At 41.8% G+C, this 15982-nt stretch overlaps 1 protein-coding gene and 1 long non-coding RNA gene across 4 annotated transcripts in view; one reads left to right on the top strand and one right to left on the bottom strand.

Moving 5' to 3' along the window:
- The window catches only part of LOC144994324 (G protein-activated inward rectifier potassium channel 1-like), a 64551-nt gene that overhangs the window by 1823 nt on the left and 46746 nt on the right, over positions 1-15982 (top strand). For both annotated transcript variants that reach the window (XM_078951831.1, XM_078951832.1), the window contains one exon: positions 9832-10048. In XM_078951831.1, the coding sequence (XP_078807957.1) occupies positions 9832-10048 (217 nt within the window). The remainder of the gene's footprint in view (positions 1-9831; positions 10049-15982) is intronic.
- The window catches only part of LOC110015459 (uncharacterized), a 160765-nt gene continuing 148250 nt past the window's right edge, over positions 3468-15982 (bottom strand). For both annotated transcript variants that reach the window (XR_013657817.1, XR_013657816.1), the window contains exon 5: positions 3468-3615. This is a non-coding gene — a long non-coding RNA (uncharacterized LOC110015459). The remainder of the gene's footprint in view (positions 3616-15982) is intronic.

Below are 15982 nucleotides of genomic sequence, written 5' to 3'. Positions count from 1 at the left end.
TCATGCTCACATCAAAACTCTGATTTCAAAAGCAACATCTGTGGAAGAGATGGATGCTTGGCTTTTCTTTCTTAAACCAGCTGCTATGGACAGCTGTAACAGGAGGGCTGAAAAGATAAAGTATGTCAAGACAAAATGTTATATGCTGTGTTTATCTTTTTTATTTTTCACACCTATTTATGCTTTGCGCCTGTTTTCCATTTCCTTTCGTTTTACATAAGAGCATAAGACCCTGAAGCCCAATTCCTTGTGTGGACTCATTCGTGGCCAATATAGCTAATTCTGATGTGATTGGGATTTCTCTAAAGCAATCAAAAGCTCCGTATTAATAAAAAGAAAAGGAAGAACCTTTCTATTATGAATTATGCTTTTCTTTAAAATCTTTCTGCAAAGAATCTGTTCCAAAAATCACCAAAAAGAAGTCCCAGATTGTCCACTGTTGTGCATGGTGTGAATCCTGGCTACTAATGAAGAGTAAAGCAGATTTTTGGACTAAACACAGCTAATGAAGCACACACTCTGAAAACAAGCAGCAATGCAGAAAATGAGCTCAAACAGCAGCAGGGTCTATTGGCTCCGCTTTTAATTATAGTAATAGAGCTCTTTCCAGCCCCATCTATGCTCAGAGAGCGAAATGGGCAATAAAGAAGACAAACAGCATTAGCGAGGTGTTTGGAGCTTGTTTATGCCTGTGTTCTCCTCCGCACATCCTCGTGGAACACAGTGCCGGTCAGCTTAATGATGCATGCAGGGAGGAACGAGCTGCCCTCACATGCGCCGAGGAGGTAAACTGTCCCGGTGGTGTTCTATGCAATCACGCATTTGGGATTTACCTATAAAGTCAACAACATTCTTCATATGGGCCAGAAACAGCTTTTGTCATTTTGAGACATTGCAAGGGCGAAAAAGATCACTGGATCTGAGCCACAGCTTATGTTATTTTGCTTTCTGGACCTAAAATCCGTTTGCATTCAGAAACCTCTGTTCCTGCCCCACATCCTTTCAAAACCCCTCCTGTCTGTGGAAAACAATAAACACAGCCTCCACTGTTCGCTCCTTAGTATTATCTTTTTTTCCCCCTCCAGGGCTTTGTGGTCTAACCTTGTTCTTTCACTTCAAAGACTTTCTTACAGACAGGGCGGCTCTGCCAGAGCGCAGCCCCCTCCACTCAGGAGCGAGTCGAGTCACGGTGGAAGCAAAGGCACTGTTTTGGATACACAAGCATTTAAATATTACCCGTCACATCCAGGCGCTCGGCTACCAAAAAAATCCGGGAACGCTTGCACTGCGCTTCCTGGATGGAGACGTTGGTGGTGCTGTTGAACTGCCATCCCCCTCCAGCCATCCTCAGGAGGAGGAATCATTTTAAATTGGAATGACACACTGTGTAAAGGACAAAGACGGGCTTTCAAAAACCTGGCTTCCTTCTCCAGCCGCATCCACAACCCAGGTCTTTTCTCGTCAGACAGACGGCACAAATCTGAACCCACTTCGTCAGGTTTTCTGCTTTATTATGGGTTTACCTAACGCTAAATGGCATCTTCTCAGGTTTAGTGTTTCGGGATTATGAGAGATTACAAATGTTGAGTTAAAAATCTCCCTTTGCAGGCTGATTAAATTACAGAAAGGCATTGCTGTCGGTGCCCTTCATGGGCAGAGGTTAGCACACAAAAATAATCCATTTTCAGTCTTTTCTGATAAATGTGAAAAATGAAACGTCCTGCAGGAACACTGATAACCAGAATTCATCCAAACCTGAGAAGAGAGAAGTTTAACTTGAATCACAAATTTGCGATGGAGCCAAAAAAAAGAAAAAAAAGAGTATTGGTTATTCACAACGAATATTCAGATCCTTGTGAATAAGTATCAGTTGTAGGTGTGATCAACATCAGCAAGACACAAGCTCCCTGCTCCATTCTGATGCATTCACTTATAGACAACCAGATACACGTATGTCGTCATTTTTTTCTCATCCGAGCTAGAATCTGGATCCAAACTGTAGAGCTGGATAACTTCAAAACTACGCAACACTTTTTTTTGCTCCAGTAATGTTAGGTGGGGTTAAGAAGGGCTGTATGTTAGGGGGAGAGCTTGTAAATGATGATGGGAAGTAGGGGCAGGCTTACTTCATTCCATTTGTCAGTATAATCATTCTAGCTCTGCTACCTCTTTAAACATCTGCTTGCTAATGCAAACGTTTTTTCATGATTTTTTTTATAGCAAGTCATTCAAGTTATAAACTGACCAATCAGATGCCTCAATAAAAGCATATGATGCCTGCTGGCCCCCCGCGCTAAAAGTTTGATTGACAGATTCTCCCGAGCTCACCGTCAGTGGAAGAGGTGTGGACTCTGGTGATAGTAGTTGCAATAGAAATGGTGACTCAGACCAATCACTGTTTACTTACATCATCTGGCTCCAAATGGTGACGTGGAAAAATGGCGACTGAATGGGCTTCATTTTGCTGGATGACGTCACACTCGCTCAGCCCAGTTCTCCTATACAGTCAATGTCCCGCACCAACTTAGAGGTGATTTTCTGATGAACTCCCATCGCTCTGCAGAAATTATAATAATAATTATAATATTAATAATAATGGATTCGATTTATCTGCTCTTTTCCAGATGCTCAAAGCTTACAATGTGTCCATCATTCATTCATACTTGTTGATGGTAAACTACTGATGTAGCCACAGCTGCCCTGGAGCAGACTGACAGAGGCGTGGCTGCCACTGTGGGACCATCACCGGGACATTCATACGCATCCACACATCAGTGGAGCTACACAGCACAGGTTTCCTGATTTTGGCTTAAGATGGCATAATCATAAAAAAGACCACTGGGAACACTTTGAAAATAGCTCAAAAGGTGATTGAAGTGGGACTGTCTGGATTTTCTCGGGTGCACACTTGACTGGAATAACTTGTTGGATTTTGTAACACTCTTTGGAAATCTGCGTGCATGAAAACAATTTGAATGCAGATAATTAAGAGCTAAAAAAATCTTTTATGATCCAGTTTGTTTTATGCTAAAAAAGATCACAAAGGAAACATCAAATCTTTTTTTCATGCCTGCATCTTAGTTGCTTCTGGGTCGTTTCACACAGATCGTAGTGGTCAATCCCAAGCAGGAAAAAAGAAGGTTTTACACAGATCTACTCAAAAACAGGATCTGGAAAAGAGGGAAACCCTTTTAAGATCATGTTTTCCAACAAGCTGGAATAATATTCGTAAAACGCTTTTACTTTTTTTTTTTTTTTACACAGGCTCCATCCGGCACTGCAGGGAGAGAAGGCAGACACTGCCCTTTAAAAAAGTGACAAACGTGTCGTTGCTCTGTACGTCAGCCTGAACATCCACCTTAGATGTTGCAGACAGAGGAGCCATGCTGTGTCTGACATACGTACGAGTCTTTCACCACTCTAACTGAAATGTACAGACCCACTGACCTTTGGTTTGAAGTTGGCCTGTGGCCATCAGCCCACGCCTGGATGAGGAGTTTTGCTTTTCTGTTTTTGCGCCGTGATGCCGTGGAAAGCAGGGGAGGATTTCTTCACGGTGTTTTGGCTCACACTGCTCGCATACTTTCTTGAGCCAGGAAGCAATCCGCTGTTCAGCTTTGAAGGAGCCAGGAGAGAGCGTCAAAAAGATCAAGGAAACCAGAACAGTTTGGGCAAAGATCATTAAATCTCAATTGTATGTGAGAATTTGAAAAATAGGAAACATGGAAGATGAAATGAACAAAGCAAACATGGATGGAGGGATGAAAGATGGAGGAGTGAATGCAACCAAAAATCCCCAAAGAGGTTGGCATGTAAATTATTTGAATATTTTACAACAAAAACGTTTTCTAGGACAAACTTTCTGCAGAGCGGCCCACCCTGTGGCTGAAAGCTCGGAGCAGGGAGCTTGTCGCCCATTTTCTACATCTTAAATAAGCTCTTCTTGACCACATTTTCATCTGCTCCTGATTCACAACAATTTAAAAATGAGCCAAATTCTTATTCAATATTCGTTCTCCATCATCAGAAAAATGCCAGAACATGTTAGAGTAGTCAAGTCAAGTCAGGAGATCATGTAACTATACAGAGGTTGTACTTTAATGTATTTTATTGAGACCACCTTTCTCCTCCAGCAAAGACTGATTACTTTACAGACTGTATGTGGGTGTTAAGAGATCATCAAACTTCAGGTGTAATCAATGTCTCTCCTGTCTTTATCCCTAAGTACCATTAACACCACTGACATTTCTATTTTGGGGGAAAAATCCAGATTTCATCAATGATCAGACCTGCAGACAGAGGCAGAGTTACAATTTTGTGCAAAAATTTGCTCACATTGAGCTTCTTCTGCACACTAAACCCAAAGAAGTGAGTAGAAAGTGAGTGAAGGGTCTCTGTCTTCCCATCAGAGACAAATCTGTTCATTTGTGAGGACAGAATGTCACACTCAGAGGAAAACGACAAAAAAAAAGAAAAACGTGACAAGTTCCATGATCTCTGAGTCTGTGTGGAGTGCAGCAGAATGCCAGCGGGGTCTCTCAGTATTTGCATGCGGTCGTTTATCCTAAACTCTAAGTGACAAAGACAGAAAATGTAGATTTTCTCTCAGCTAAAGAACGACAAATGGAGGAAAGTTCTGCAATCGTCCACAAAGTCTGTCTTCATGAATCCTGATGAATGTTTGCACAGAGGATTAAAGCTAAGAAAATGCGTTCGTTTTTTTTTGTTTTTTACACTTCATTCACAGGTCTCTATCCCAGAAAAAAATGATCATGAAGTTTGACCTGGAAGGCTGATGAGACACTGCTCTGATTAGAAGCTGCTGTGCAGAAAGAGTTTAAGCTGCATGGCTGCTACGTTTTGAGGCAGAAACTAGTACTGATGGTTTTGAGCTCTTTGGAGTTCCTGTCTCTCCGTGGACGGCTTCTGTCAGCGTGACAGCTTCACATTAGCTTATGATTGAGATTTAGTGGGTGTTTTCATTGCCAGCTCTGTGAGCAAACAAGACTAAGCCGTGTGAGATAAGAAGTCTGGCTTGTCAATCTCTGCGATCAGTTTTCCCTTTTCAACTGTAAGATAAAGGAATCATTTTTGCAAGTAAAGTCTAACACAAGATCGAGAAAGTTGACATGAAAAAGTCAGACAACCAAACCGGAATAAAAGATTAAAAAACATCTTATTTAAGGAAGAGTCCCTGTTAAAATCTGCTTTTTCACTTATTTTCTTTTAGTGAAACTATCCTACAAAAAATAATGTGAAAGTTTAGGTCAAAGCAAAGTTTTTACAACAATTTATTCTCATTTTCTCCATCACAACACCCACTCTTGAGCTCCATGAAAGCAGAACAACTAAAACATTGGAGCAGGTCTTAGCATAAGAGCTGTTAGCATTCACCAGCTCCAGATTATAGTGGATTATCTTTATTACAAATAAAAATGTAAAAAAAAAATCATCAGTTTGTAGAAAACAATAAAAAAAACTAATTTTTATGACACTCAATATTTAACAGAGATTTTCTGCAGATGGTGATTTCATCGTACTTGTAACCATACTGCTGCGCTCCACTCTCAATATATTTGGTGATGTGAAGAGGATTTTTTCTAAACAGAGGTATAAGATGATATATTAGTCATGCAACTGTAAGAAAATACAACAGAAAGGATAAGACCAGTGGTCCCCAACCCCCAGATTGTAGATCGGTACCGATCCAGAGGACAGTTGGTACCAGGCTGCTGAGAAAAACACTTTTTTTCAGTTTTATTTCAAATCTGAGTCTTTAGTTTTATTTTGGAAAAACTACTGGATTCTCTCCACCCAATCCAACTCAATCGTGACGCATGTCAAGTTGAAAATACATCTGCTATTTTCTTATAGCACCGACTGCTAAATTGAAAACCCCAGGATGGCAATGTTAACAAAAGCAAACGTATTTGGAAATGTTACAACCCCTGGGGCCTGTTTCAGAAAGGAGGTTCAACCAACTCTGAGGTTGAACTTGAACTCTGAGTTGGTCAATCGAGAGATTAACAACTTTGAGTTTTCTGTTTCAGAGAAGCTGATCCGAGTTAGGTCAATCAACTCTGAGTGGACTGATTCGGAGGTGAGCGTGCGCACCGCGACTATAAGAAGCCATTATCAATGGAGCGCAGATATCACGAGTCACCATGGCAACCGTGAAAAAAAGAGGTCTGCGTATTTTTCGCCAGCTGAACTTGACGTGCTGCTGCAGAGTTACAGTGAATATGAGCACATATTCCAGAAGAAAAGCAACACCGCTGCATCTGCAAAACAGAGACAGTTAGCGTGGGAAAACATAGCTGCTCAAGTTAATGCGGAAGTTTGCATTTAAATCATTGTTATAAAATATTGACTGTAATAACTTTTTAAATAGCGTAAGGACTGAAATAAAAAATGGCGATATTTAGGTGTACTTTTGAAGTCTCATTCCTGGTGTAAATGCATGAAATGCTGCATAGTGTACAGAACCAATCTGGGGGGGGGGGGGGGGGGGGGGATGCATTTAACGTCGGTAATGTTTAGAGGACTTTTTTGTTAACCTTCCCCTCTTGCAAACGTTGGTCGGTTTAATATTAATACATGCAATTGTGATTTTAAAAGTGAACTTTTGTCTACTGTTGAACCTTTCGCTGCGCGAAGACTTCTCCTTTCTTTTCTCTCGTCTTTCCGACCGTGGTCAGAGGCGCAGGGGAGATTTCCTTCAGGGCCGAAGGGAATTCTCCTTCGGGGTTCACTTCCCGTTGGAAACCCTCAACCTCCAGAGCGGATAAAGAATGACTCCAAAACAGTTAATGACACCTTCTCTTTATTTAACTAAGTGCTCCGTCCTCCGAACACACAATATATACCACGCACACACCTCCGCTCCGTGCTCACCCCCCCCCCCCCCCATCTGCACCTGCAATCGCCCCTCCCCTTGTCTCTCGTGGATCGCACCCCGCTCAGCACATACACGCTGCAACACTACCCTTGTATTGATCAAGTGGTATAGGTTTATATGGGATTAAGAAAGTAAGCAGTACTAGCAAATTGTGTTTCCAAAAAGTAATTGTTACATTAATCTAATTCAATGTCCCTGATTTCATTTTCATATAGATTCAATCCTGCAGGAATTAAAAGAACATGGCAGCTGCTAAAAATGAAGTATAAAAACATAATTCAATCAGGTCAAATTTGAGCATGTCATGGATGTAGGCTTTGTTGACAATATTTGACATATGAAACATCTACATAGCAATACCTAATGTTGTTTTCATTGTATATATGTAATTGACTGCAACGAAAAACGGTAATGCTCAAACAAAAACGTATGGGGAAATGACAAAAAAATCGAGTCTTCTCAAAATCCTCGTACGACGTAAATGTAATTCTTTACGAATTAATGCAGCCTCCTCGTCTATTGGGTCCTCCAAAACAGGACAAGCCATTCTTGTCACTTAGACCGTCTCTGTGTGACGGGAATGTGGGCAATAAAGGTTAAAGCGAAAAATACCGCTTCGTCTTTAAAAAGGGGAGGGGACCGGCAGAAACCTTGAGTTTAGAGAATAAAACCTGCTCCTGACCAGGTTAGGTTCACAGCGCAAGTAACCATGGACACTGACTCCGAGTATAAGTTACCTCTCTTTCAGAAACGGGTTTGACTTACTCTGCTTTCTCTGGTTTAACAAACCTCCCATTCTGAAACGGAAAACCCAGGGTTTCCCTGATTTCAGGGTTAACGCACTCAGAGTTTACACTTAACCTCCTTTCTGAAACAGGCCCCTGGTAGTGTCTGCTTGTTTTAGGTGTGTGAATGTTTTCTAGCTCCTGCAGAAGTCCAGCTCCTGCACAGCTGCTGACTCCGCCCCCTCTGCAGTGCTGATTGAGGCTGCTACCAATCGCCTGGCTTGGAGGGAAGCTTTAAAAGCTCCCAGGATCCTCCGCTCCAGTGGCGGCTGCATTCCTGAGTGGGAATTTGTTCCTTCAGCCTGCCCCTGCTGTCTGCCTGGCCTTAGCTCGGGAAAGCCTCTGGTTTCCCCCTTAGTTTGAATCTGGTTTTGTCCTTTTGTTGGATTTACTCTTGTGGTCTTTTGTTTGCATTTTGAGTAATTTGGAGTTTTGTATTTATATCGTAGTTGACTTGCCATAAAGCCTGAGAATTTAAGTTATATCCTCATTTATTCCCCCTTTGCTGTTTTGTTGATTATTCTCCCAAAGTTTCTTTTGGATTTCTTTGTGTCACCGAATAAGCGGATGTGTGGCCAACCTTAACCCCGCCCGGTTATCATAATCTTCTTTATGTTACCTATTTTCTCCCTCCTCTCTGAAGAGGGACGTAACAGGAAAACGTCTTCTGGAATAAAAGATACAGTGAAGAAACAGAAGAGCCCTCGACTTCAGAATAAAAGACATCTGCTTTTAACAGACAAAAACCAGGAGTCTTTACTCCAAATATGGATTTTCACAAAATCTAGTGTACAAATAGAGTTTAACGCAAGCTGCAGAGATTTTACAGAGGATGAGGATAAACTTAATCAAAAGTTGTATCAACTTTAGTTTTAGCAGATTTTCTTTTATAAACATAACGTCTGGCTGGAAATAATAAGAGTCAGAGACGGTTTGGTATCTGTCAATGCAGTCTCAACAGTTGCTGTGACGTGGGCCAAAACAAACGCCATGTTCAGGAGTGACAATCAACTTCTACAAATGTATGCATTCCTTCTTCCCTCATACTCCTCCAACAACCCCTTACACTGACTTAGTCCTCCAGCCCCCCCATCTAAACTGACCCAATCACATTCATCCGTCATTTGGAACACAAATCTGAACCCAGAAACCCAACAGAATCACTGCACAGAAACAAACACAGAACACAATATAAATGTATTGACTCTGAAGAATGAAGAAAAACTACACAAACGCTTTAATGTATTTTTTGTTTTTATTATTCAGAAAAAGTTTATTGTTGTTTTGTTTTTTTTATCTGTTTTCTTGGTCATGAGATTTTATCAAAATAAAACAATTTTCCTTCAAAAGGAAGGAAAATATTATCAGGAAGGACTTTCTGAAAATATCCATATATTGAATTTTTGTGAAAATTTTGGGTTAAAGTTGTTTTTTTCTTTATTCAATCGACAACTGTTAGTTAATTGTGGTGGCTGTGGTGCAGCGGTAGGGCGGTCGACCTATGATCGTAAGGTTGCAGGTTCGATTCCCGCCTTGCACGCCCATGAGTCGAAGTGCCCTTGGGCAAGACACTGAACCCCCACCTTGCCTCTGGTGGTAGGCGGGCGCCTGTGTTTGGCAGCGGAGCGGCCACCAGTGTGTGGATGTGTGCGTGTGTGTGACTGGGTGAATGGGTCTGTGACTGTAAAGCGCTTTGTCCTTGTAGGAAGAAAGGCGCTATACAAGTCTACGCCATTTACAGTTTACCAATTGTCATTAAACATTTAGGTTTAAAAATAAATTATTTTACAAAACAACAAACTAAAGGTCAATTTTACTTTAATAATGAAATTTAAACATAAATATGATTAAATAGAGAAACAGTCAGGATAAATCATCTTTATTATTGTTCTAGTCACTTTAGATGTTATTGATGGTATATAAAGTTGTACAAAATTGCCATGCATGCTCATATGAAGTTTAAGTGATGAATGATACATGCCTTCAATGATTCTGTAGATTAATTTGAGGTAAAACTCAACTTTCCGTACAGAAACTGGCAGAAATTGTGATCAGATTCAAGTACAAGAGGTGTTTCCCTGCATGGAGAAAACAGATGCTCATTGTGTCTCTTTTTGTCTCTTCTGTCCGTCTCATCTTGCTGTCTAGTCTCGTCAGACTCCCGAGGGCGAGTTCCTGCCTCTGGACCAGTGCGAGCTGGACGTCGGCTTTGGGACGGGCGCCGATCAGCTCTTCCTCGTGTCCCCCCTCACCATTTGTCACGAAATCAATCCCAAGAGTCCTTTCTTCGACTTGTCCCAGCGCTCACTCATGAATGAGCAGTTTGAGATTGTGGTGATTCTTGAGGGCATCGTAGAGACCACAGGTGAGGAATCCTGTAACATGTCAGCCTTTTGTTCTCTGAAGACTCGAGAAAATCTTCTATCCCGCCTCTCCGCTGTTACTTATTTAAGCAGGGCAGTGGGAACAGCACAGGACAATGACAGAATAATGAGGAATATTTTAGCACTGAGGATCAGTTTATCCCCACTTAGAATAATACATTGAAAATGATAATAAAAGTCTGCATTCGTGGATGGATGTGTCACTATGATGAATGGTTTAAGTAGAAGCTGCAATTTCCATAGCACAGCAATGGGTTGGTAATCAGCCTGTGGACTGCAGGCCCCAGCATTCACCCTGCTGCATATTTATCCTGAATGGTTCTTCCCCAAAGTCTAATACAAATAAATCCATCTCCCCCCTTTTCATTTCAGCTCTGCCTCTTTCCATGCTCCAAAGCGTTTTCCCTGCCAGTGTTGCAGGGAAACCACAGAGCTGGAAAGGCTCAGAGCAGGAAGAAGGGATCAGAAGGAAGTGGAGGGGCAGGATCAGTCCTCGGCGGGTAAAACCTTTAATCGGAGAGCTGCCACAAGTTACAGCTGCCATCCTCTCAATAACACACTTCTATTCTACTCCACCACTCCTCTCGGGCTTCAACCACAACTGGCAGAAAACAGCGAGAATCTAATTCTTGCTAGTTTTAGATCGAGTCTTTAAAAATGTGTTTTAAAACAATAAAAAAATCTAGAAAAAGGAAGACGTTTATTCTTGATTCAAGCATCCTGTGTTTAACTTTCGCTAGTATCAGGTTGGGTGCCCTTTTGGCTTCAGAACTGCCTTAATCCTCAGTGGCATAGATTCAAGAAGGTACTGGAAACCATCCACAGAGAGGAAGTATCTTTGCAAAGATCACTCTTTACTACTTAATACTATCAGATATTGATCTTATTTATAATTTATGGTCATTTACACATAGATAAAAAAGTTTTCAATTTTAAAGGCTTTACTTTCGGTTCTTCTCACTTACACGACATGACAATTATTTTGTCCCACAAAGTAGTATTTTGTGCGCTCATCATAGCATTTCATGGACTCAAGTCAGCATTTTATGCTCACAAATCAACTATTTGAGCATGCAAATCAGGATTTTGTGAACACAAATTAAAAATGTTCATGCATTCATTCATTCATCTTCTACTCCTTTTGTCCCTTTCGGGGTCACGGGGTTGCCGGAGCCTATCTCAGCCACTTGCAGGTGAAGGCTGGGTACACCCTGGACAGGGCCACAATCACATACCCATGCACACTCACACTAACCACTGCTAACTGTGCCTCCGTGCAGGCCTTATTAAAAATGCACAAATTAACAGTTTATGAGCACAAATTAGTATTTTTTGGATAAAAAAAAATCTATATTTTGTGCCAGCAAATTAGGGCACAGATTAGAAGTGGGAATTTAAGATACAAAAATTGCAAATTTGTGCCTAAAAAAACAGTAAAAAAAATACCAATTTGTGGCCACAAATGACTAATTTGTGCACACAAAATACTAATTCTTGCGCACAAATTAATAATTCGAGGGAACAATTTTTTTGTTTTGGATGTCTGGCAGAGGGCTCCGTTGGAGAGAACATCTTCTTGGTGCATAAAATACCTGCAGACTACTCTCCAAGCTCTAGACCAGGGGTCGGGAACCTTTTTGGCCAAGAGAGCCATAAACACCACATATTTAGGGCCCGAGCACGGAGTGCAAGGACCCTATTGTATCTGTTAGGTTTATTAGGGCCCGAGCACGGAGTGCAAGGACCCTATTGTATCTGTTAGGTTTATTATTAGGGCCCGAGCACGGAGTGCAAGGACCCTATTGTATCTGTTAGGTTTATTATTAGGGCCCGAGCACGGAGTGCAAGGACCCTATTGTATCTGTTAGGTTTATTATTATTAGGGCCCGAGCACGTAGTGCAAGGACCCTATTGTATTTACTCGGATTATTATTAGGGCCCGAGCACGTAGTGCAAGGACCCTATTGTATCTGTAAGAGTTATTATTATTATTCTTTTTCTTCCGACGGAAGAGTCGCCTTTTTGAGGCCTTTAACATACCCCAAAACTCACCAAATTTGGCACACACATCAGGAGTCGCGAAAAATTTCGTATTTTACAGGAGATTGGCATGGGCGCACAAAAACAGCTCGACAGCGCCACCTACAGTGACATTTGTCCCGAGCCCCCGCATATGCTTTGACATACAAGCTTGATTTTTTCAGGACATGTTCATCAGATGGAAACCTACAAAAAAGTCTCTTGGGACCAAGCTGTCAGTCGCACAGGAAGTCTGCTATATTGGTGTCAATATGTCATTTTTGCTCTATTTTGGACATTTGTAGGCCTCGTTCTAGAACGAACTCCTCCTAGAGATTTATGAATAATGACTCCAAACTTTGGTTTTGTAAACTAAACACATGTCCGATGTTAAATTGCGAAGCTTTAAAGGTATTACGGATGTTTGTGACCGTGGCGGCGCGTCGAACTTAGAGGTCATTTTGAAAACACGCCATGAAAAGAAAAATGGCCATTACTCAGCCATGCAAAATCCAATCTGATCCAAAGTTGATATGCATGATTGTAGTCTGACTCTGAACACATCTGCAGTGGAAGAATCTGGAACAAGTGTAGCGCCACCTGCTGGCAGCAGGAAATGACATGTTTGACTTGGAGCATCACTGCTCCAAGTAGGATGAGCCGACACACCTCAAAATGACGTCCACCTGTTGAAAAGCCATTGAAGTTTACTCTGACAAAAAACCATAACTTTCAATGCGGGGGTGTGGTCGTGACAGAGCGGCGAAGTTGGGCGTCTCGCCGTGCACACAAAAGTTGCTCTCACGTGCACATTCCTTGTCCAATCTCACTGAAATTCAATGGAGGTAATGAGGCTTCCATTCTGAACCCATGGATATGACAATCTTGGACGAGCTCTATAGCGCCACCTAGTTATTGCATTGGGCACATTCTGCCCTGTATTTTCTCTTTGCTTTGTCCGATGTGCATGAAATTAAAACTGGAGATACTCAGAAGGGTCCTCTCTTATCATGTAAAGTTTCATGGGTGTACACCTGACGGTGCCTGCGTAACAGGAAGTGGTCGATTATGTGCACCCAAATAATAGAAATTTATTATAAATCAGCCGTTTGTCTCAGGAAGCTGAGATTTCAGAATTAGATGCCTTTAATAACCTCCAGCTTTGATATGTAACACTATAGGGTCTACGAGAAACTTCATCACTTGATTTTTTTAATGAAATTTTGGACTGAACAAAGATTTTTAGCATAAATTCTGTTTAGGTTATCAGCACCAAGAATTCAACTTTCATAGGCATTTATGTGCTACTGCTTCCTAAAAAAATTCAGAATGATTGAAGTTACAGGTGACATCTTAGAGAGCATTACATCCAAAAAGGTCCGAAAACGTCTTTTTAGGCAAAACTGCAAACACCTATTTTTTTGCATAACTTATCTTTCAAATATCAGCACAAAAAAATTAAAAACGGTAGGGATCTGTGTTTGCTGCCTTCCATATTTTTTTCAGACTTAAAAGTGTAACAGATGATTTATAAAAAATCCTTTTCATCCAAAAACCTGTGTTAAATCTGTCTAGACTCCAAACAAACATTTTTTTATGGTAACTTATGTTTCAACAATCGACACCAATTTTCACAGACCTAAAGCTGAACATGTCCCATAGCTCCCTGAATATTTTCATAGATATAAAATGAACTGGTCATTCTAACATCTGGCATTCTAACATCTAACATCTTACATGTCAAAGCCTCTCTCAGCCTGGCTCTGCTGAAGGAGTCGTGTTACAACCCCGCCCCCTCCTGCTGGGACCCCTGCTATGTAAATTAGCAAGCAGTGAACAGAGAGATGAGGAGTAAGAATGGTCATTACTCAGGCATGCATAATCCAAAGACAGCCAGTTAAACACTGAAAGACATATTTTTTCGGTATGTCTTTCATACATCTTTAGTATTAAAAACTCTCCAAGATGAATGTGCCTGACTCCACCTGCAGGTGGATCACAGACTTCCTGACGGACAGACAGCAGTATGTGAGGCTGGGGAAGCTCGTCTCAGATACAATCAATTTATTTTCAATCAATTTGCAACCAAAGTGCTTAACATAAAATCAACTAAAATCACAAACAATACGATGCAATAAAGAAACAATAGGAATAAAACAATAAAATCAATTGAACAATAAAACAATAAAAGAATAAGATTAATAAAATGAACAATGAACAAGCTGGCCCACTAGATATGCTCACTGGAGTTAAAAGCCTGAGTAAAAAGATGTGTTTTTAAAAGAGTCTTAAAATTACTGACAGTTCTGGCAGACCTCACAGAAAAAGGGAGAGCATTCCAGAGTTTAGGACCTGCAACTGAAAGATAGATACTCGGACCACAAGCACCGGATCCCCCCAGGGCTGTGTCCTTTCACCCCTGTTACTCTCCCTGTACACAAACAGCTGCACAGCTCGTCACCTGTCTGTCAAACTCCTGAAGTTTGCTGACGACACCACACTCATCGGCCTCATCTCTGACGGAGATGAGTCGGCCTACAGGAGTGAAATAGCCAGGCTGGTGTCATAGTGCAGCGCTAACAACCTGGAGCTTAATGCTCTGAAGACAGTGGAGATGACAGTGGACTTCAGGAAGGCCCCAGCCCCCCTCCCCCCTGTCATCCTCTGTGACTCCCCGGTGACCTCTGTGGAGTCCTTCTGCTTCCTGGGAACCATCATCAGCCAGGACCTCAAGTGGGAGCAGAACATCAGCTCCATCACTAAGAAGGTCCAGCAGAGGATGTACTTCCTGAGGCAGCTGAAGAAGTTTCACCTCCCTGAAAAGATGCTGGTAGACTTTTACACCGCCATCATCGAATCCACCCTCACGTCCTCCATCACAGTCTGGTTCGCTGCGGCCACGGCCAGAGACAAGGCCAAGCTGCAACGCGTCATCCACTCAGCAGAGAAGGTGATCGGCTGCCACCTCCCGTCTCTCCAGGAGCTGCACATCTCCAGGACCTGGAGGCGGGCAGCCAGGATTGTAGCCAACCCCTCTCATCCAGGACATAATCTCTTTCGGCCCCTCCCTTCTGGCAAGAGGCTCCGGTCCATCAGGACCAGGACCTCGCGCCACAAGAACAGCTTCTTCCCCACTGCAGTCAGCCTGCTGAACAGTACCCCAACTCCCCCAGGTGACCCCCCCTCCCCCCCGCCCACCAAAGGACTGTCGGTGCCACTTACAGGCCCCACCATCCCAGCCCATCTGTGCTCCCACTTTAATTCACCTTACTCTACTGTATATAGTGTGTTGTTGTTGTTAACTTAATTTTTAACTTATTCTTAATTGCACTATACACCAAGTCAAATTCCTCGTTTTGTAAAGTGCGCTCTACTGAACCTGGCAATAAAACTTTTTCTGATTCCTGATTCTGATTCTGATTCTATTAATCATTGTTTTTTATTCATTCAAAATGCAATTAAATCAATATTTTATCTTTTTTCTTTTCCTTTTTCTTTTTTTTTTATCTCTTATATCCTTTTTTATAATCAATGTTTGAACTTCTTTTCCTTTCTATTGTCATGGTTTCAGTTTGTTGTCTTTTTTTTCGCTTTAGTTCTTGTTCTGTCTTTTTTGGTTCTGTTTCCTGTTTTATTTTGAAAGGTTTCCTGTCTTGTCATGTTTCTTGAGTTTTACTTCCTTTGGTCCCCATCTGCCCTAATCGTGTTCACCTGTGTCTTGTCTGCCCTGTCTGTATATAAGTCTTGTCTCTGCCTTCCTCCTGTGCTGGTCCATTAACTTCTGCTCATGTTGATCACGTCTTCTTGTCTGGCGTCCATGTCCCTTGCCATGCCACAGTAAGTTTTTGTTTTTAGTTTTGTCATCCTGCTCTGCAGCGCTTTTTGTTAGTTAAATA

Source organism: Oryzias latipes, chromosome 8 (assembly GCF_053564925.1).
Source record: "Oryzias latipes strain Hd-rR chromosome 8, Olatipes_Hd-rR_3.1".
Classification (NCBI taxonomy): Eukaryota; Metazoa; Chordata; class Actinopteri; order Beloniformes; family Adrianichthyidae; genus Oryzias; species Oryzias latipes.
This window is presented reverse-complemented; position numbering and strand designations above follow the sequence as displayed.